This window comes from Orbicella faveolata, unplaced genomic scaffold (assembly GCF_042242905.1).
Source record: "Orbicella faveolata isolate gen_17 unplaced genomic scaffold, um_ofav_v1 contig_27, whole genome shotgun sequence".
Classification (NCBI taxonomy): Eukaryota; Metazoa; Cnidaria; class Anthozoa; order Scleractinia; family Merulinidae; genus Orbicella; species Orbicella faveolata.
The window spans coordinates 8,001,150-8,021,465 of record NW_028301555.1 but is presented as its reverse complement, the minus strand read 5'-3'; the positions used below and the strand labels follow the sequence as shown (position 1 = coordinate 8,021,465).

The following is a 20,316-nucleotide window of genomic DNA, read 5'->3' as shown; positions in this document are numbered from 1 at the left end:
GGATTTTTTGTTGAGAGTTGACGAAAAACCCAGACGGGATCGGGAACCCTGAAATTATATGAAAAACCCTGGGCCGTTAGACTTCCCTTTATAATAATTTGGCCTCGTTCGCACCTCCAATTCGTTCCCCCACCCCACCCCAGTTCGTAGTCACTGGTCCAGGCCCTTTCCAGTCCCTCTCCAGGACAATCGCTGTTCTGTTGTTCTTCTAAAGCGGGGCTAAGAACATAAAACATGAATGGGCAAAGCAGTGTTTTGCGTTTCTTGGTAGGTTCCAACCCACTAAGCCTGATAAGACTCAAAACGCCTTTACAGGCTCGTCAGTTTTCTGTGTGTAGCCGTTTGAATAAAGCCTTCAACTTTCCAACGAGTCCGAATGACATGCCTCGTTCGGGTGGAATCGCGTCTATGATGAGACTTCCAGTTCAGAGTACTGCCGAGGGATTAGATGCTTGTTTTGTGGGAATTCCATTGGACTCGGGAGCGTCAAACCGATCTGGAACGCGGTATGTAATCTGAAGAATCGTTTCATAAGTACAATAAGGAGACAATTGTCTCATCGTAGTAATTGTCACGCAACATCTTCATAGGACATCTGTTACACGAACGAAATTGAAATATTATAAGCTAAAGTTTTCACTCACAAATGTTGTGTAACGGCCTACCGTCCGATGAGTGTAGTACATGAACTACATGATGTTCAATTTCATCGGGTGGTGAAAAGCGGGTGGAAGCCGCGGGGTTGAAGTGGGGTGAGGGGATTTTGGTGGTGGTGTGTGGTGGGGGGCGGGGGGGGGGGGGTACCGGTTTGGTGGGGATTTCCTTTACTCACGGAAGGTTTTCAGTAGTTATCTACATAATAACAATTGCTTTTAAGAAAGACTGTACATAATAATTAGCTACTATGAGTGATGTTAGATAGCTAATATTAATCAATTTGTTAATAACTACAATGGTTATTTTTGTTACGGGTATGTATATAAACAATAGCCTCCATTTGGCGTGAAAATATGTTCGGATTTTCATCCACAGACATTATCTGTTCCAAGAAGGGAGCAGTTTTCCGAGAGCGTCGAAATATTGAGTGAAGAGTGTCAAGCTCTGCAGTCAATATGTCTATGTGTTGCACACATACTTGGTCAATAACATGTCGGGTAATAAGGTATTGTTGTTTACTGTCTGCAGCCTTGGTCCAAGACAAATAAGAGCAGAATCTTGCATGCTCCGCCCATATAATAACGCCACAGGAGCAGCGCCATTTGAGTCTCTGATGATCGCTGATATTGGTGACATTCCCATCAATACCTACAATCTGGCAGCCACTGTGGATATTATACATTATCATATTGCAACAGTTGCTGGTCATGGCTGCAAGCCTCTGATTTTAGGTGGTGATCATACCATCACTTATCCAATCCTTCAGGGAATCAAGGTCTGTCATTGTTACTTGGCTAGTAATTTTTCAGGTTGCCCTTAGGTACAGTTTGTACTGTCAGTGTAAAAAAGCCATTTAATGGGGCCTGAATTCACCAGAACACAGATCAGCCCATGCCACGTCTACCAAAAATATTCTGAGAGGCTTGAAGTTTGATGTGCACCTGGAATAGCCTATTAGAATCCAACCTGTTCTTCTTAAATTGATTTGAACAGGGTAGATGTTGATCATTCTGTGAATCCATTATAGGGAAGGGGTTTTCCATTTGCTCAGAATGCTGCACCCAACACTCCAACCATTGGGTAGTACTAGGAAATATCCATACCCACCCCAGGATAGTCAATGAAAATTATATTGGGGGAGTGGTGGTTGGGGATTTCCAGAGCATGTGACAAAGCCAAAGAATGTCAACTGTGCAAACTGCTTTAGACAACCTATGTCTTCACCATTCGATTAGATTTTTATATTAATTCAGAATTTAGAATTTAACATTGAATTATTAGGACCTTACAATAAAATTATTTCAGGATAGATGAAAAGCATTCATTAGTTCGTCTTGTTTTGATTTTTAAAACAAGGATCAATATGGTCCAGTTGGCCTTGTTCATGTGGATGCACATTCAGACACAAGTGATTCCATGTTTGGTGAGAAAGTGACCCATGGGACACCATTCCGTCGAGCAGTGGAAGAGGGATTGTTGGATTGCAAACGAGTCGTACAGATTGGTTTACGAGGAACTGGTTATACTGGAAAGGACTATAAATGGGCAGAAGAGCAGGTGAAAAAATGAGCAAGCAAATATGGGAAAGAAATTTAGTTACACAGATTTGGTCATTACTAATGTTACCGAAGTTGTAAGATTCATCTCCTTGCATAGCACTTATAGTATGCAACATTAGTGAACAAAACTCACTTTTACCAATAGTAAACATTTGAGTTCAAAAGACACAGAGGAATTACCCCTGTGGGGGACTCCCATATAAAAGGGATGGGGGTGCTCGTCAGAAATTTTGAAAAGAACCCCTAAGAGGTACCAAGATCTTGTTTTGTGGGCGTGGCTTGAAATTACCTCCGCTATACTATTTTTGTATTCCCTTTTTTTCTTATTTTTGCATGGTAAATGGGTCAAGCACATTCTCCTCTTTGACTCTCACAACTCCTACAGCTTCTACTCACTTCTTGCCCTAGTTCCTAGTAGCTATCTAGTTTTGATTCTCCTTAATTTTTTCATGTGATTAAAAAAAGGTGCACCTTTATAGTGAAACATTTTCCTAATTTCTTGCTAAGCAAGATGCCAGGCTTAAGTAATGTAAAGTACTGACCACAGTAACCAGGAACTCTCTTGTTTTTGTTTGCCTCGGCTGAAGACATTTTTGACATAAACTGACCTGTATTGTTTTGCAGGGCTTTAGACTGGTTCTTGCTCAGGATTGTTGGCATAAATCTCTGGTGCCTTTGATGGAAGAAGTTCGGCAGCAAATGGGGAGTGGCCCAGTGTATATATCTTTTGATATTGATGGGTTAGATCCAGCATTTGCTCCAGGAACTGGTAAGAGGATTACGTGAAGTTTTGTTGGTCTACAATGTCCAGGCCTCCATTCAGTTGGCATAGCAATTAGCTTTAAGTTGTATCTTTTAGGGGTCGAAAAGAGCTTAAACCATGCCCATGCAGATTGGTCTCCTTTCAATCCCTGTCCTTTTCACATGGGAGTTCCCCGCCCCCTAGGATTTGAGCCTTTTGTCCCCCACACAACTTTTGTCTCAGTTACTAAGCAACTCATAATACCATCATGATAACATGATAACTTTTGGAAATCCCTAGCACTGGATAATTTGTTGATTGGATGATAAAACTGGAAACTTTACAACCTGCTTTTTAACACTTGTTCCCCTCATTGCATTACAGGCTTATAGTTAAAAAGAATCTGTTCCAGTCATAAAGCAAGTAGGGTTTGGAGATACAATATATCCAAAAAACAAGACACAGGGTTTCATCACATTTTCAAACACCATTAGAATAGAATGAGACATTGATCTGTGACTCAATCACTCATAGCACTCAAGATGCTTATATCAAATATAGGTCAAGGTGGGGGGCAGGGAAGGGCAGCCATTATTCAGAGGGGGCTGCCTATTTGAGCAAATAAATAATCATGATACCGTGTAAGGCCAGTGGAGGATGTTGGCTTGAGGGAGGGCTGGCATTTATTTGGCTGATATTTGAGGGATGCTTATTTGAAGGGGTCAGGTGTTAATTAAAGGATTTTCGGTATATGTGCAGCTGTGATTCCCATGACATGCAGACTTGCCACTTACTACTTGAATTGTTTGTGCAGTTCTGTTACTGCTCAATTGCCATGAAAACAAAATATCTAGTCAATGTTGTAAACTAAATCTGAACAGAATAAAATCCAATTCATGTTCGTGTCCATTAGGAACCCCTGAGATTGGAGGTCTGACATCTATACAAGGAATTGAGATTCTGAGAGGATGCCGTGGATTGAACGTTGTTGGGGGAGACATGGTTGAGGTGAGGGAACATTTAACTAATAAAAGATGGCTATTAAAGAATCCTGATTTTAAAAACCACCTTGGGGAACAGAAACTGATGTGAAAAATCAAGGTTAAATTTATTTAACCTATTTTGCTGAAGGAGCAAAAGTTGCTTTTAAAATAATTAAGTGGTTTGAACAGTTTAGGGTTAAAAAAATCATGATTCCACTGTAACGTAACATCATAAATTGAGACAATTTCTCCAAAATGACACGCTTGCAGTGTGTGCGGAGAGTCAGATGGTGAGCAATGGCTAGTGTGCTGGGTAATAGCTTGAATATTATGGGTTTGAGCTCTGCCCAGGGTCGGTGTTCTTGGGTACGACACAGCAAGGTGTATGAATGGGTGAGTACTGGCAAATTTAATGGAAGGGGTAACTTCGTGATGGACTAGTTTCACATCCAGGGGAAATAGAAACATTCCTTTAGTCGCCTAATACTTTGGAAACCAAGATTATGTGCAGCAGTATCATTTTTGCCCAATGCAGACTTCGCTATAAGACTTAACACACTAGAATGTCTGATGGAATTTCTGTATTCAATTACATGTTGGTATTAACGACTTGTGTGGTACAATTTTTTTCTTCAGGTCTCCCCACCATATGACACCACAGGAAACACTGCTCTAACTGCTGCAAATCTTTTATTTGAAATGCTGTCAGTGTTACCTGGGGTTATCTACAAGGATTAGGTGCAAAGAGTAGGATACAGGCCTTGTAGGATATTTAGATCAGAGCATATAAGTTTATTATTAATAATGTATGTATTTATGACTGGAGTTTTGAAAACGGTGTCAAGGAAAAGTTTGTTCCTTTGCATCAAGTAAGCAACATAGTTTGATTTTACGACTCTTAAAGGCCTGAAAATCACTCCAAGCGATAAACATAAGGACGAAGAATACAAAAAGGAAGATAAATTAATTAAGAAAATACGTGGAGGATAAAAGACTGACATTCCTTTGAATTGTCTTATCGTCTACGTCGGATAAACGCTTGGCCAGTACGGTGAAATTTTCAATCATTAGCGTCGTTTTCATAAATCCAGACATATTTTAACTAGCTACATAGTAGTCTTAGTAGAGGTTCTATTGTTAATGATGTAGCATTAGGAGTATATAGCCTACGTAGCGGGCGTTCAAACGGGTAAGAGCAGGGTGGGGGGGGGGGGGGTAGAGGGAGAGCGGGGATAGAAGGAGGAGGTGGGTTTTTTGTCTCCCTACCCATTTCCCGTTTACGCCTGTAAGGCAAACTACAATAAGTGTAACAAGACAGGAAATTCATTGTATCCACAGAACTAGAACAAAACATCTGCTATTGAAAGAGCAGAATATCATTTCAGTCCATGATGTATCTTATGCTCTGCACACCCCCTTCACCTCTTGAAGTATGTTCGTATGCAGGCACGTTTTGAGATCTATCGTATCGGTTTCGATGACCGGAAGAAGTATGCCCCCCCCCCCCCCCCCCCATTGGCTATTTAACAAATTGACGTCAGTTTTTCATGCGTCTGTCCTGCTATTGATCATGAACTTCGTCATAACATTGTCAAAGTAGATGTGGATCCGCAGACTACCCTGACAATGTTATGACGACATTCGTTGTCAATAACAGGACAGACGCATTAAAAACTGACGTCAATTTGTTTTTTTACGGTAACAAATTGTCAAATTGTCCGCTCTCATTCGTTGACGCATCGCATAAATTATAAATTCATGTGTCTGTCCGCCTATTGTCAATGAAAATTAGCCAATGAACGCGCAAGAATTTCTGTAGTTATCGTAAAAATAGCTATAGAAGGTAAGGTTTGTATGTTATGCTCACCGTAAAGAGAGAGAGAGACAGAAGCAAACTTCTGAAAAAGTAACCTGAACTGCGAAAGAGCTTGCAGTGTTAACATTTCATTTTATCTGCCGGTTTTGAGTATGTTTTTGCATTGAAAACGGGTTTAATCAGAAGGCACTCGTTTTATTCACGTGATAGTAACGACACCGAAAGAAGAAATAACCTTAGAAAAGGCTGCTAAATCCAAAACATTCACAGTCGTTACTCTCAGAACTTTGTAGTAGGTGATTTGAAGGTGTTCGAGATACCATCGCGTTGTTCTTAAAATTTCAAGTAGGTTCTCTCTTAATATATCAAACACGAAAGACCGTGTTGGACCACATTTCCAAACGCCGTGAAGAGAGTTAAGAATACAACGCGCATCGGAGCATTTTTGACGATCAACGAGATATATCTTCTCAATCGAAACTAAAACTTAGGAGAAAATGGAGATCTAAAATCGTAAAAATCTGTGCCAGTTCTAAACACCGTCGTGCCCAAAAAATCAACTCCCAAAAATTTATCATTTTACTTGTTAGGTGTAACCATAATTAGTCAAACTACTGTAAAGTATATTCTGAAATAAAAAAAAAAACTGTTGCAAAGTTTTTAACGAATTTGATAGATTTTAGGTGCTTCCCCCGTTTAGTGTAGGTTATATCTCTGCACGCTCATTTCTCTCAATATCGCCTCTAACTAACAGCCGAACTTCCCGTAAGCGGAACCTCTTGAGACCAGAGAAACTGTCCACCAGATGAGGCATCAGCTTACAGGAGGTTGAAACTAAAGCGTTTCGGTTTGTATGTGGCTGAGAGAATGAACAGTTGCCTTCTTGCAGCGGTAATGGAGCGTTGGAATGGTGGCATTTTTTTCTGTACATTAAAGCCTGGTTTTCACTAGCGACGCAAGCACAAGCGCAAACACAATAATTCTTGTGAAGTTTATATGAAATAATTCATATATGAACTGCGGTTGTAGATGAAAGTGAAGAATGATCATCGCAGTGAATTTTCCAATTTAAGCAATTGGAAAGAAGCCACACATAAACTGACCTCGCTCCCAATGTGTGGTTTCATAGCTCAGTTGGTAGAGCATCGCACCGGTATCGCGGAGGTCACGGGTTCGAATCCCGTTGAAGCCCTGATTTTTTCAGGCTTCTTCTTTCCAATTGCTTAAATTGGAAAATTCACTGCGATGATCATTCTTCACTTACAATAATTCTTATTTCAGTGTGAAAACGGCCTTGACGCAGGCATAAGCACAAGCACAAGGCTCAAATTTTTTCCTTTTTCTTGTGCTTGCGCTTATGCTTGCGTTTGCGCTGCAACAAGTGAAAACAAAATACCGCTCAGGCATAACACAAGCACAAGCATATTTTCCACATTTTGGTTATGTTTGGCCGATGAAAATACTGGGTCCAGATTACCTCGCGCCTAAACAGTTTGGAAGGTTCGGATGATTTTGCTTGTGCTTGTTTTTGCGTCGGATTTCGTTTTCACTGGGGTCATCCTTATTGCTTGCGTTTGTGCTTGCGCTTGTGCTTGCGTCGCTAGTCAAAACCAGGCTTAACCCTTCTTATCGATTGTACCCGCCATCAGTTCATGAAGCCGTAGCAAATGACAAGGGGTTACCAAATCGCTCAGTTTCCTTGTAAGTCCCCTGTGTAACAAACCCTTAGGTCTTTGTCCAACTTAAAGGAAGGGTTTCACGGTTCGGCGCATGTCTGTAGTATTTATTCGCCTGCGCACGCTTTTTGGCACTGGCCCAGTTTTTCATTGTTTATGAACCAATCGAAAGTAAGTGACCTAATTTTGCATGCAAATAGCCGTAAAATCATCAACCGTAGAATAAATCGTCGGGTCAACACTAAATTCAACGGTCGACAGCGTCGGTAAAATCCACTGAAAACTTCTGAGAATTTTGGTCATCCGTTATTCTACCACGACTAACTAAAGCATGTGATTACTGAACTGCGCCTAAGTGGGGTTTTAAAGCGATAACATTGATAAGAAGCGAACAAAAGTATTTTGATTTAGAGACATGCGCCGAACCGTGAAAACCTCCCTTTAATTTATACGGTTACCACCTGTTTAGTTATTACGTGGAAAGCGGAAGCGGATAGTAGGATTCTTGGAACTCGCTAAATTCATGTTCAATGTAAACAAAATGTGAAACGAAGACTAATATCTTGAATTTTCGCACACGAAGACTTAGAACTCAACTTACTTTTGGTCAAAAATGGCTTGCGAAAACGCAAATGACTATGATTACAGACTGGTCAATGATGAAACTGGTCTTAAGGATGCTATCTCTGAGCTCAAAGGGAAAATAACTGAACGGAACGCCTTTTTAGCCGTCGATTGTGATGGGGATTCACTGAGCAGGAAGGGAGCGCTTACCATCATCACAGTAGCAACTGAGGAGAGAGTCTACATATTCGATGTGCTGAAATTAGGACAACTCGTATTCAGCAGTGGGCTTGGCGATATTCTTGGCGACAAATCTCGTGAGAAGTTAGTAACAAGACGATAACAGGGGGGGGGGGGGGGGGAGTCTAATAAGTCCACTTTTTTCCAAAGATGTCGACAGCCTCTCTATTCGTCTTGCTCGCTTCGCTCGCAAACCTCATCCCCCACCCTCGAGTGCTTCGCTCGCTCATTCTTTCGCGTGCGTAAATATAGAGGCTGTGAACAGTCTAGAAATTTATTGTTTTACTTGTTAGGTGTAACCATAAGTGGTCAAACTGTTATAATGTGTATTCCGAAATAAAGAAAATAAACAGATGCAAGTTTTTACCAGTAACGAATTTGAGAGATTTTAGGTCGTTTCCCCCTTAAGGGCAGGTTTATATATCCTTGCAGGCTCATCTCTCTGAATATCGCCTCTAAAAAATTAACAGTCGAACTTCCCGTAAGCAGAAACCCTTTAGACCAGAGAAACTGTCCACTTAGAAGAGCCATCAGCTTACATGAGGTTGAAACTGTAGCGTTTGTATGTGGCTGTGAGAATGAACAATTCTTCGACTATCAGCGAGTGTCAAGGGGTTACGAAAACACTCGCATTATTTCTGTTATATAAGCACCTGCCTATTTTCGTGGAAAAGCGGAAGTGAATTCTGAATTCTTGGAACTCGTTATTCCATGCTTGCCTCGACTACTAGTGAATTGTGAATTGCGACATAACAGAAACCTCTTCAGTTTTTGCTCACAGGTATTTTTTGTGTCGTAAAGAATGGCTTGCGAAAACGCAAATGACTATGATTACAGACTGGTCAATGATGAAACTGGTCTTAAGGATGCGATCTCTGAGCTCAAAGGGAAAATAGCTGAAAGGAACACCCTTTTAGCCGTCGATTGTGAGGGGGATTCGTTGAGCAGGAAGGGAGCGCTTACCATCATCACAGTAGCATCTGAGGAGAAAGCCTACATATTCGATGTGTTGAAATTAGGACAACTCGTATTCAGCAGTGGACTTGGTGAAATTCTTGAAGACAAATCTCGTGAGAAGTTGACGTTTGATTGCCGACAAGATTCCGACGCGCTTTGGCATCAGTTTAAGGTCAAACTAAGCGGAGTCTTGGATCTTCAGCTGCTTGAAGTCATCTATCGCCGAGAAAACCCCACAGCCAGCTCCACAGTTGATGCTCCGCGGTCTTCCACCACGAACAAACGTGGTGGTCGTCGCAACCGCCGCAGCCAGAGAACAGATGAAGTAGAGAAGGTATATGGCTTTGGTCGCTGCATCGAGTTGTACCTCCAGGATGAAAAGTTGGTCAAAATAAAGGACAAGGGAAGAGGCTTGTTAAAGAGGGATGAGAAAGTGTGGACAAAGAGACCCCTGACGGACGATCTTATCCAGTACTGTATTGTGGATACCATGGCGATGTTCAGGTTGCACAACAAGATGAAGGATGTCAAGGGTGGAGAACAGACTCGTCTGCGAGTTGCATCCGAGAAGTATGTTGATCTGTATCGAGGAAAGACAGAAAGGTCTTTCGATGACTATGAAACAAACGCGTATCTTCCACTTGACATAATTCCTGATGAAGGAACTCTAGATTTTCCTTACGCTAACACTGAATGTACGCGCTGCCATCGACGATTTCCACGAGAGGAATTCAGCATAACACAGCTGGGTAAAGGAGAACAGAAATGCAGGGTGTGTAAGGAGATTAAGTGCAGGGAGGATGTACAACGGCACAGAGAATATCAGTGGGAACAACACCAGGCTGCCTGCGAAGAGTATTACTGGGCATGTTGGGCGGATGACTCAGATTCCTACTGGCTAGGGTAAAACCTCTTGTAGGCTACATGCCAACACAAAATCATTGCAATATGACATGCAAACTTATTCCAAAGGACTTTGATACTTCAGTAAAGAAGGACTACAGTGCATTCGGTGCATTCGGGGGTATCCGGTCACTTCGCTCCATGGTCATTTCGCCTCCAGTCACTTCGCCCCAACCAATAGTCACTTCGCCCCATAATCTAAGTCACTTCGCTCCATACAAAAGTTACTTCGCTCCATACAGAAGTTACTTCGCTCCATGATATAATTTATTTGGCCTAGTCTCTCAGTGCATTCAGGTAAGAGCAGCCTGCTTTCAGCAACCGCTTGGCTGACCGTTCGTTGGCCTCGTATTCGTCCCAGAAGTCGAACAGCTTGGTCTAGAGTTCGCTAAAAGCAGTTTAAGGCGTTACGTTGTAAGTTCACTAATCCAAGAGTGATAGAGAATCCTTTAAGCTAACGCGTGGGTAAGCGTGGCAACAAAACAACAGTACAGTCTTCATTAACAGAAGTTTTGTGCAACTACACGCGCAATAAATCAAATATATTTAGACTCAATAAAAAAGGTTTTGAGGGCAGTTTATTAAAGAACGCGCGTAAAGCCGTGGATGGTTTTCAAAGTTTTTTAAATGCGATCGGCCATCGATCGATCAACAGACTTTGTTTGACTTCGTTGCTATGTAAGTGCTACAAGTGAATGCTAAACACAGACCTCTCAAGTCTCACGATTTTGTGGTGAGACTCACGGTTTTCAGTTCAATCTCACGGTCTCACGACGAGACAGACAAATCTCACGATAAATTTCATAGAGGCGCAAGCTGAAAGGATAAGTTTTTTTTGTATAATTTCATTTTTGGCTTGCTTAGGTGAGTTTCTTGCACCAATTCTGTGCAAATCCATAGTTGAACTTAACAAATCTGTTCAGTTCTTCATCCATCTGTTCGCTGGAAACACAGTCCATGACAGACTGTCGTCCATGACCATATATAGAACACCTGTTCCAAATTAGGTCATCATTACCAGTCTCTCGCATTTTGATCACGTTTTCAAAGTTCATTTCTATGTTGTTAAGGTCCACACATGTTTTAAGTAAATTATAAGCAGGAAAAAAAAAACACTTTCTCTTAATTAGAACCTATGTTTACTTGGTTTTGTCTGCCGGTCGATTAATCTCCAGATTTTTACTGAAATCTCCAGATTTTTTTACATCAGTCTCCAGATTTTCGGTGTTTTTAGGTTGAGAGGTCTGTAAACAACACGCGTAATCAAACAAAGATATTTAGATTAGATTAAACTATAACAACATTCTCGAACGTGACTGGCTATCAGTAACCCGATTTGAGCATTAATTGGTCAGTGTACGCGTCATGCTTGTAACTGGACAGTACGCGTTATTTTGCGCGCGCTGCTCCGGTGCACTTTGTTGAGTAAACTGCTGTGTTTTTCAGCATTCATAACGACGTTTAATCGTTCAGTGCTCAATCGATGGTTTGTTCGTTTTTCGAATGTTGTCATAGTTTTGATTAATTGGTAACAGGACATCGTGTCGTCTAATTCAGTCTGTAATCATACTCGTGATTAACAAATCAGACTCCCGCCTCGCGGTCGTCCGATTTTGTTAATCACTCGTATGATTACAGACCGAATTGGACTCCACCAGTCCTATTATCATTATTAATAGCTCTTTAACTACGCCAAGGTCAAATATAACAGAAAAGGTTTCACAGGCGGTTGAAACTTTACAGGGTAAAAGTCGTTGGATGGTTTGCAAAATTTTTCACATACGATCGGCCATCGATCGATCAACGGACTTTGATTACGCGCGGAATCAAACAAAGATATTTAGACACAATCGCACTTTAACTATGCCAAGATCTCGGTCGCTTTTTAAATCCTTTAACTACGAATATGTTTAACAAAAAGGTTTTTACATGTAACAATATATCATGTGTACCAATTTGTACCACAATGGTGAAATACGTTTTACCGTCGAAAAAAATTGTTAATAGGTAAGACCAACGTAGGTAGGTTATGTCTTTTCCTTAAGTAGGAATGTGTATCGGTAGCCTAACTCATATACGCTTATTGCATCTATTATGACTCATTGGTGTCACCGAAGTCAGCTCAAGCAAGCAGTCCAGACCCTGGGAGGACTTCTCTACAGGAAATGGCAATATTATTTTACAAGCTGGGAGGATTCTACTCTGTTGATCAGCCCATAAACAGATACATTGCATGCCTTATATTTGCTTCTTGCGCATTATCTATCTGAACATAACTGAAGAGTTGAAGAAATTCAATATTTAGCTCTTAGGATTAGCGTTCAGCTGAAATATGAGGCCCGCTTACTCAAGATAAATTTAGCTCTGAAGGACAATACAGTTTCCCTGGAAGGCCCTCTTTTATTAATGGCACTATGTAGTTAAACAGAGTCCAAACCACATTATCAAAAAACAAATTCATAGCAGTTTATGAATGTATTTGGGTGGTACTGGTGACTCCTTAAACTGCACATAAACTTCTTTAAATAACAGCTATTTTTTTAGTGGTACCACGATTTGCAATGTTTTAGTGTATACAAACAAGGTTACCATATTTTGCTATACCTAAGAAACAGATTACCGTATTTTTGGGCAGACCAGGTTGGTGAAAAACATCTTGTGACTGGGGAAAAATGACTGGATTTTGAAAAAATTACTATATACAATAATTGTCAGTGTTTGTTTACAAAGTATGTCTGTTATAATAAAATAGTTATTTGATTATAATTTTGAGAGAAGCTGTATCTTTTTTGACAACCTGGTCTTTTCAGTGAGTAATGAACCATTGTTAACCTACAATGATGCAAAAGTGTAGTTACTGCATTTGCTCTTGTTCCTCTATAGTTGCTTGTAATATTTTCTTGCAAGCTTTAGACATAAACCAATATGTAATATACATAATTATGAGGGTCCTGAGGGGGGCAAGAAATCCCAATTCCCATCCTTTTTTTAACCCAAATCCCGGTCCCATTTTGTTGGCGATTCTCAGTCCCAGTGACCCAAATCCCAAATTACTAGTTCAAAAAGTAAGCAACTTTACCCCTTCAGGTCCCTCTATAATATAATATCACATACTGAGAATACATTTTTTTCCAATAGCTAAGTTAACGTCACACAAGAGTAACTTTGTAGAGCTTGTGAAATAAATGAAAATAAAAGATGAGATGACAAATGGTAAAATATGAGACTTGCTAATGACCCTTGACATGACCCTTACTCCAAGACTGAGAAATTGGGATATTAAGCACAGTCTTCACTAATGATGCAAGCATAAGCATAAACATGCATAAAAGAAGCTTATGCGCTAGTAAGGACAGCCATGACATAAACATAAACATAAGCATAAGAACATTAAAACCTTGTATTCTTCTTATGCTCATGCTTATGTGGCTAATGTGTCCAGTGAGGACATGTTGGCATAAGCATAAAACACTTTCAGCCAATCGGCAAGCACTTTATGCTTATGTTAACCATGTCCTCACTAAACATAAAGAATAAGCATAAGAAGAACGCTTGTATGCCTATGCATATGTCATGGCCGTCCCCACTAGTACATAAGCTTTTTATGTTTACGTTTATGTTTGCATTGCAAGTGAGGACTGGGCCTTTGGCTCTGAAACAGAAAGAAACACACCAAAAACAAGACTTTGTGACTCGGTACAAAGGCGAATAGAATTTCCAGATCAGATCATGAGTTTCCAAGACCCATGATTTTATCGTACCATTTGCTACCTCTAAATAATATAAACAAACAAAAAAATTGATGTGGCGAACACAAGGCCAAAGTTTAATAATTTATATACCTACTTCATCATTTTCTAAACAACAGATATATTAATTTAACATTTTGTAATATTATAAAACAGAACATTCCTGCAAAAAAAATTGTGGGAAGTTTCTTTCCAATTGTTCCTCCAGAAAGCAGCATGTGTATAACCATGCATGCAAGCTAATGCATGCAAGCTAATGCATGCTTTTTCATTATATTGGTAATCACACTTCACTTTTATCCAATTTGAAATAGCACCATTATAGAAGGATATGCTTAGGGAGCAAAAGTTGCTTTAAATAATCGGGTGGTTTGAACAGTTTTAGGGTTAAAAAATCACGATTCCACTGTAATGTAACGTCATAAATTGAGACCATTTATCCAAAATCATATTCCTGCAGTGTGTGGAGAGAGTCAGATGGTGAACAATGGTTAGTGTGCTGGATAATAGCTTGAATATTATGGATTTGAGCCCTGCCCAGGGTCGGTGTTCTTGGTGTGGTTACTTTGGGTGGGTACTGGCAAATTTAATGACAGGGGTAACTTTGTGATGGACTAGTTTCACATCCAGGGGGAAATAGAAACATTCCTTTAGTCGCCTAACACTTTGGAAACCAAGATTATTTGCAGCAGTATCACTTTGGCCCAATGCAGACTTCACCATAAGACTTAACACACAAGAATGCCTGATGGGATTTGTGTATTCAAATATTAATTGTGGTACAATTTTTCTCCTCAGGTATCCCCACCATATGACACCACAGGAAACACTGCTCTAACTGCTGCAAACCTTTTTATCTGAAATCCTGTCAGTGTTACCTGGGGTTATCTACAAGGATTAGATGCAAAGAGTAGGATACGAACCTTGTAGGACATTTAGATCAGAGCATATATGGTTATTATTACTAATCTATGTATTTATGACTGGAGTTTTGAAAACGGTGTCAAGGAAAAGTTTGTTCCTTTGCATCAAGTAAGCAACATAGTTCGATTTTACGACTCTTGAAGGCCTGAAAATCACTCCAAGCGATAAACATAAGGAAGAAGAATACAAAAAGGAAGATAAATTAATTAAGAAAATACGTGGAGGATAAAAGACTGACATTCCTTTGAATTGTCTTATCGTCTGGCGTTGGAGAAACGCTTGGCCAGTACGGTGAAATTTTCAATCATTAGCGTCGTTTTCATAAATCCAGACATATTTTAACTAGCCACGTAGCAGTCTTAGTAGGTGATTAATATATCAAACACGAAAGACCGTGTTTGAGCACATTTCCAAACGCCGTGAAGAGGGTTAAAAATACAACGCGCATCGGAGCATTTTTGACGATCTTCGAGATATATCTTCTCAATCGAAACTAAAACTTAGGAGAAAATCGAGAACTAAAGTCGTGAAAATCTATGCCAGTTAAGAACAGATATCCAAACACCGTCATGCCCAAAAAATCAACTATAAATTGATCGTTTTACTTGTTAGGTGTAACCATAAATAGTCAAACTACTGTAAAGTGTATTCTGAAATTAAAAAAGAATGAACTGTTGTAAAGTTTTAACGAATTTGAGAGATTTTAGGTCCTTTCCCCCTTTAGAGCAGGTGATATCCCTACAAGCTCATTTCTCTGAATTTCGCCTCTAACTAGCAGTCACACTTCCCGTAAACGGAAACCCTTAAGCCCAGAGAAGCTGTCCACTTAGAAGAGGCATCAGCTTACATTTATAGGTTGAAACTGTAGCATTTTGGTTTGTATGTGGCTGGTAGAATGAACAATTGTCTTCTTGCAGGGGTGATGGGTGGCATTCTTTTCTGTACATTAAAGCCTGGTTTTCACTAGCGACGCAAGCACAAACGCAAGCACAATCAATCAGTCAATCAATCAATCAATCAATCAAACTTTATTTAAAGAGGGTAACACTTATAGTTAAAAAACTAATGAACTTGTGGCCCTCTATAAACATTGTTATCATCAATTTATCACAATAATTCTTATTTCACTGTGAAAACGGCCTTCACGCAAGCACAAGCACAAGCGCAAGGGTCAAAATTCACGGTTCGGCGCATGTCTGTAGTATTTATTCGCCTGCGCACGCTTCTTGGCACAGGCCCAGTATTTCATCGTTTATGAACCAATCGTAAGCAAGTCACCCAATTTTGCATGCAAATAGCCGTAAAATCATCAACCGTAGAATAATTCGTACGGGTCAACGCTAAATTCAACGGTCGACAGCGTAGGTAAAATCCACTAAAAACGTCTGAGAATTTTGGTCATCCGTTATTCTGCCACGACTAACTATAGCATGTGATTACTGAACTACACCTGACTAAACAGTTGGTAACCGTATAAATTAAAGGGACCTCCCTTTAATTTATACGGTTGCCACCTGTTTAGTTATCGCGTAGAAAGCGGAAGCGGATAGTGGGATTCTTGGAACTCGCTAAATTCATGTTGAATGTAAACAAAATGTGAAACGAAGACTAAAATCTTCAATTTTCGCACACGAAGACTTACTTTTGGTCAAAAATGGCTTGCGAAAACGCAAATGACTATGATTACAGACTGGTCAATGATGAAACGGATCTTAAGGATGCGATCTCTGAACTCAAAGGGAAAATAGCTGAAAGGAACACACTTTTAGCCGTCGATTGTGAGGGGGCTTCACTGAGCAGGAAGGGAGCGCTTACCATCATCACAGTAGCAACTGAGGAGAAAGCCTACATATTCGATGTGTTGAAGTTAGGACAACTCGTATTCAACAGTGGACTTGGCGACATTCTTGAAGACAAATCTCGTGGGAAGTTGACGTTTGATTGCCGACAAGATTCCGACGCGCTTTGGCATCAGTTTAAGGTCAAACTAAGCGGAGTCTTGGATCTTCAGCTGCTTGAAGTCATCTATCGCCGAGAAAACCCCACAGCCAGCTCCACAGTTGATGCTCCGCGGTCTTCCACCACAAACAAACGTGGTGGTCGTCGCAACCGCCGCAGCCAGAGAACAGATGAAGTAGAGAAGGTATATGGCTTTGGTCGCTGCATCGAGTTGTACCTCCAGGATGAAAAGTTGGTCAAAATAAAGGACAAGGGAAGAGGCTTGTTAAAGAGGGATGAGAAAGTGTGGACAAAGAGACCCCTGACGGACGATCTTATCCAGTACTGTATTGTGGATACCATGGCGATGTTCAGGTTGCACAACAAGATGAAGGATGTCAAGGGTGGAGAACAGACTCGTCTGCGAGTTGCATCCGAGAAGTATGTTGATCTGTATCGAGGAAAGACAGAAAGGTCTTTCGATGACTATGAAACAAACGCGTATCTTCCTCTTGACATAATTCCTGATAAAGGAACTCTAGATTTTCCTTACGCTAACACTGAATGTACGCGCTGCCATCGACGATTTCCACGAGAGGAATTCAGCATAACACAGCTGGGTAAAGGAGAACAGAAATGCAGGGTGTGTAAGGAGATTAAGTGCAGGAAGGATGTACAGCGACACAGAGAATATCAGTGGGAACAACACCAGGCTGCCTGCGAAGAGTATTACTGGGCATGTTGGGCGTGAAGAGGGTTAAGAATACAACGCGCATCGGAGCATTTTTGACGATCTTCGAGATATATCTTCTCAATCGAAACTAAAACTTAGGAGAAAATCGAGAACTAAAGTCGTGAAAATCTATGCCAGTTAAGAACAGATATCCAAACACCGTCATGCCCAAAAAATCAACTCCTATAAATTTATCGTTTTACTTGTTAGGTGTAACCATAAATAGTCAAACTACTGTAAAGTGTATTCTGAAATAATAAAAAAATGAATTGTTGTAAAGTTTTAACGAATTTGAGAGATTTTAGGTCCTTTCCCCCTTTAGAGCAGGTGATATCCCTACAAGCTCATTTCTCTGAATTTCGCCTCTAACTAGCAGTCACACTTCCCGTAAGCGGAAACCCTTAAGCCCAGAGAAGCTGTCCACTTAGAAGAGGCATCAGCTTACATTTATGGGTTGAAACTGTAGCGTTTTAGTTTGTATGTGGCTGGTAGAATGAACAATTGTCTTCTTGCAGGGGTGATGGGTGGCATTCTTTTCTGTACATTAAAGCCTGGTTTTCACTAGCGACGCAAGCACAAGCGCAAGAACAATCAATCAATCAATCAATCAATCAATCAAACTTTGTTTAAAGAGGGTAACACTTATAGTTAAAAAACTAATGAACTTGTGGCCCTCTATAAACATTGTTATCATCAATTTATCAACTTTTTTAATAACATTTTTTACTGTAAAGCGCCATGAGCCGTGGATATGGCGCTATACAAATCTATTATTATTATTATTATTATTATTATTATTATTATTATCACAATAATTCTTATTTCACTGTGAAAACGGCCTTCACGCAAGCACAAGCACAAGCGCAAGGGTCAAAATTCACGGTTCGGCGCATGTCTGTAGTATTTATTCGCCTGCGCACGCTTCTTGGCACAGGCCCAGTATTTCATCGTTTATGAACCAATCGTAAGCAAGTCACCCAATTTTGCATGCAAATAGCCGTAAAATCATCAACCGTAGAATAATTCGTACGGGTCAACGCTAAATTCAACGGTCGACAGCGTAGGTAAAATCCACTAAAAACGTCTGAGAATTTTGGTCATCCGTTATTCTGCCACGACTAACTATAGCATGTGATTACTGAACTACACCTGACTAAACAGTTGGTAACCGTATAAATTAAAGGGACCTCCCTTTAATTTATACGGTTACCACCTGTTTAGTTATCTCGTAGAAAGCGGAAGCGGATAGTGGGATTCTTGGAACTCGCTAAATTCATGTTGAATGTAAACAAAATGTGAAACGAAGACTAAAATCTTCAATTTTCGCACACGAAGACTTACTTTTGGTCAAAAATGGCTTGCGAAAACGCAAATGACTATGATTACAGACTGGTCAATGATGAAACGGGTCTTAAGGATGCGATTTCTGAACTCAAAGGGAAAATAGCTGAACGGAACACCCTTTTAGCCGTCGATTGTGAGGGACATTCACTGAGCAGGAAGGGAGCGCTTACCATCATCACAGTAGCAACTGAGGAGAAAGCCTACATATTCGATGTGTTGAAGTTAGGACAACTCGTATTCAGCAGTGGACCTGGCGACATTCTTGAAGACAAATCTCGTGGGAAGTTGACGTTTGATTGCCGACAAGATTCCGACGCGCTTTGGCATCAGTTTGAGGTCAAACTAAGCGGAGTCTTGGATCTTCAGCTGCTTGAAGTCATCTATCGCCGAGAAAACCCCACAGCCAGCTCCACAGTTGATGCTCCGCGGTTTTCCACCACAAACAAACGTGGTGGTCGTCGCAACCGCCGCAGCCAGAGAACAGATGAAGTAGAGAAGGTATATGGCTTTGGTCGCTGCATCGAGTTGTACCTCCAGGATGAAAAGTTGACCAAAATAAAGGACAAAGGGAAAGAGCTGTTAAAGGAAGACAACGAAGTGTGGACAAAGAGACCCCTGACGGATGATCTTATCCAGTACTGTATTGTGGATACCATGGCGATGTTCAGGTTGCACAACAAGATGAAGGATGTCAATGGTGGAGAACAGGCTCGTCTGCGAGTTGCATCCGAGAAGTATGTTGATCTGTATCGAGGAAAGACAGAAAGGTCTTTCGATGACTATGAAACAAACGCGTATCTTCCTCTTGACATGATCCCTGATAAAGGAACTCTAGATTTTCCTGCCGCTAACACTGCATGTACCCGCTGCCATCGACGATTTCCACGAGAGGAATTCAGCATAACACAGCTGGGGAAAGGAGAACAGAAATGCAGGGTGTGTAAGGAAATCAAGCGCCTGGAGGATGTACAAAGAAACAGAGAACGTGCTTCCCGAGATGATGATGATGATGATGGGGATGGTGTTTATATTTCTGAAGGCATGTCTGATTTCGCGTGGGTTTATGGCTATGAACCCTGGGAGAAACCTTGGGAGGACTCTTGGCGCTGGTAACTTGGCAACATAGAGGGTCATTAATGAGCTACAAAGTGATCCCAAAGGGCTTTTTGAGTTTTTAGTTATTGCAATTCCCATTTAGAAGACAAAAGTGAGATGAACATAAGAGTATGAATCATGTTTTTGTTACCATATAGTTTTACCATTTAATATAAAATTATCTCTGCGAAGATTGCGAGAACAGCTGTTAATATGGTGAGAGTTGGTAGGTTATGTATTTTACTGTAGATGTCGGTAACCTAACTCATAAGAAAGCTCACTACATTTATAGCCATTTAGAAACAGCAGAAAGTATAACTCGCCTAACGCAAGAGGAACATGAGGTAAGCCATTCCCATTTAAAATCTTTTCTTCACGTGGCAGTTAGAACAATTTCTGATGTATTCTCATATATTGTTTATCGGTTGAAATAGTA

At 40.6% G+C, this 20,316-nt stretch overlaps 4 protein-coding genes across 4 annotated transcripts; all 4 read left to right on the top strand.

The window, feature by feature from the left end:
* Positions 1-165: 165 nt before the first annotated feature.
* On the top strand, positions 166-6,425 carry LOC110067393 (uncharacterized). The gene is made up of 6 exons (XM_020774721.2): positions 166-506; positions 1,186-1,432; positions 2,014-2,214; positions 2,841-2,985; positions 3,872-3,966; positions 4,578-6,425. Exons 1-6 carry the CDS (start codon positions 235-237, stop codon positions 4,677-4,679), a joined length of 1,062 nt encoding a protein of 353 aa, XP_020630380.2. The 5' UTR covers positions 166-234; the 3' UTR covers positions 4,680-6,425.
* A 2,614-nt stretch (positions 6,426-9,039) lies between these two features.
* LOC110067351 (uncharacterized) lies at positions 9,040-10,516 on the top strand. The gene has a single exon (XM_089296803.1). It carries the CDS (start codon positions 9,040-9,042, stop codon positions 10,099-10,101), a length of 1,062 nt encoding a protein of 353 aa, XP_089152929.1. The 3' UTR covers positions 10,102-10,516.
* Positions 10,517-16,098: 5,582 nt separating this feature from the next.
* LOC110067352 (uncharacterized) lies at positions 16,099-17,706 on the top strand. Its single transcript, XM_020774672.2, has one exon. It carries the CDS (start codon positions 16,425-16,427, stop codon positions 17,457-17,459), a length of 1,035 nt encoding a protein of 344 aa, XP_020630331.2. The 5' UTR covers positions 16,099-16,424; the 3' UTR covers positions 17,460-17,706.
* A 779-nt stretch (positions 17,707-18,485) lies between these two features.
* Positions 18,486-20,311, top strand: LOC149107449 (uncharacterized). The gene has a single exon (XM_089296665.1). The coding sequence runs from the start codon at positions 18,795-18,797 to the stop codon at positions 19,896-19,898; it is 1,104 nt and encodes a 367-aa protein (XP_089152791.1). The 5' UTR covers positions 18,486-18,794; the 3' UTR covers positions 19,899-20,311.
* Positions 20,312-20,316: the final 5 nt, after the last annotated feature.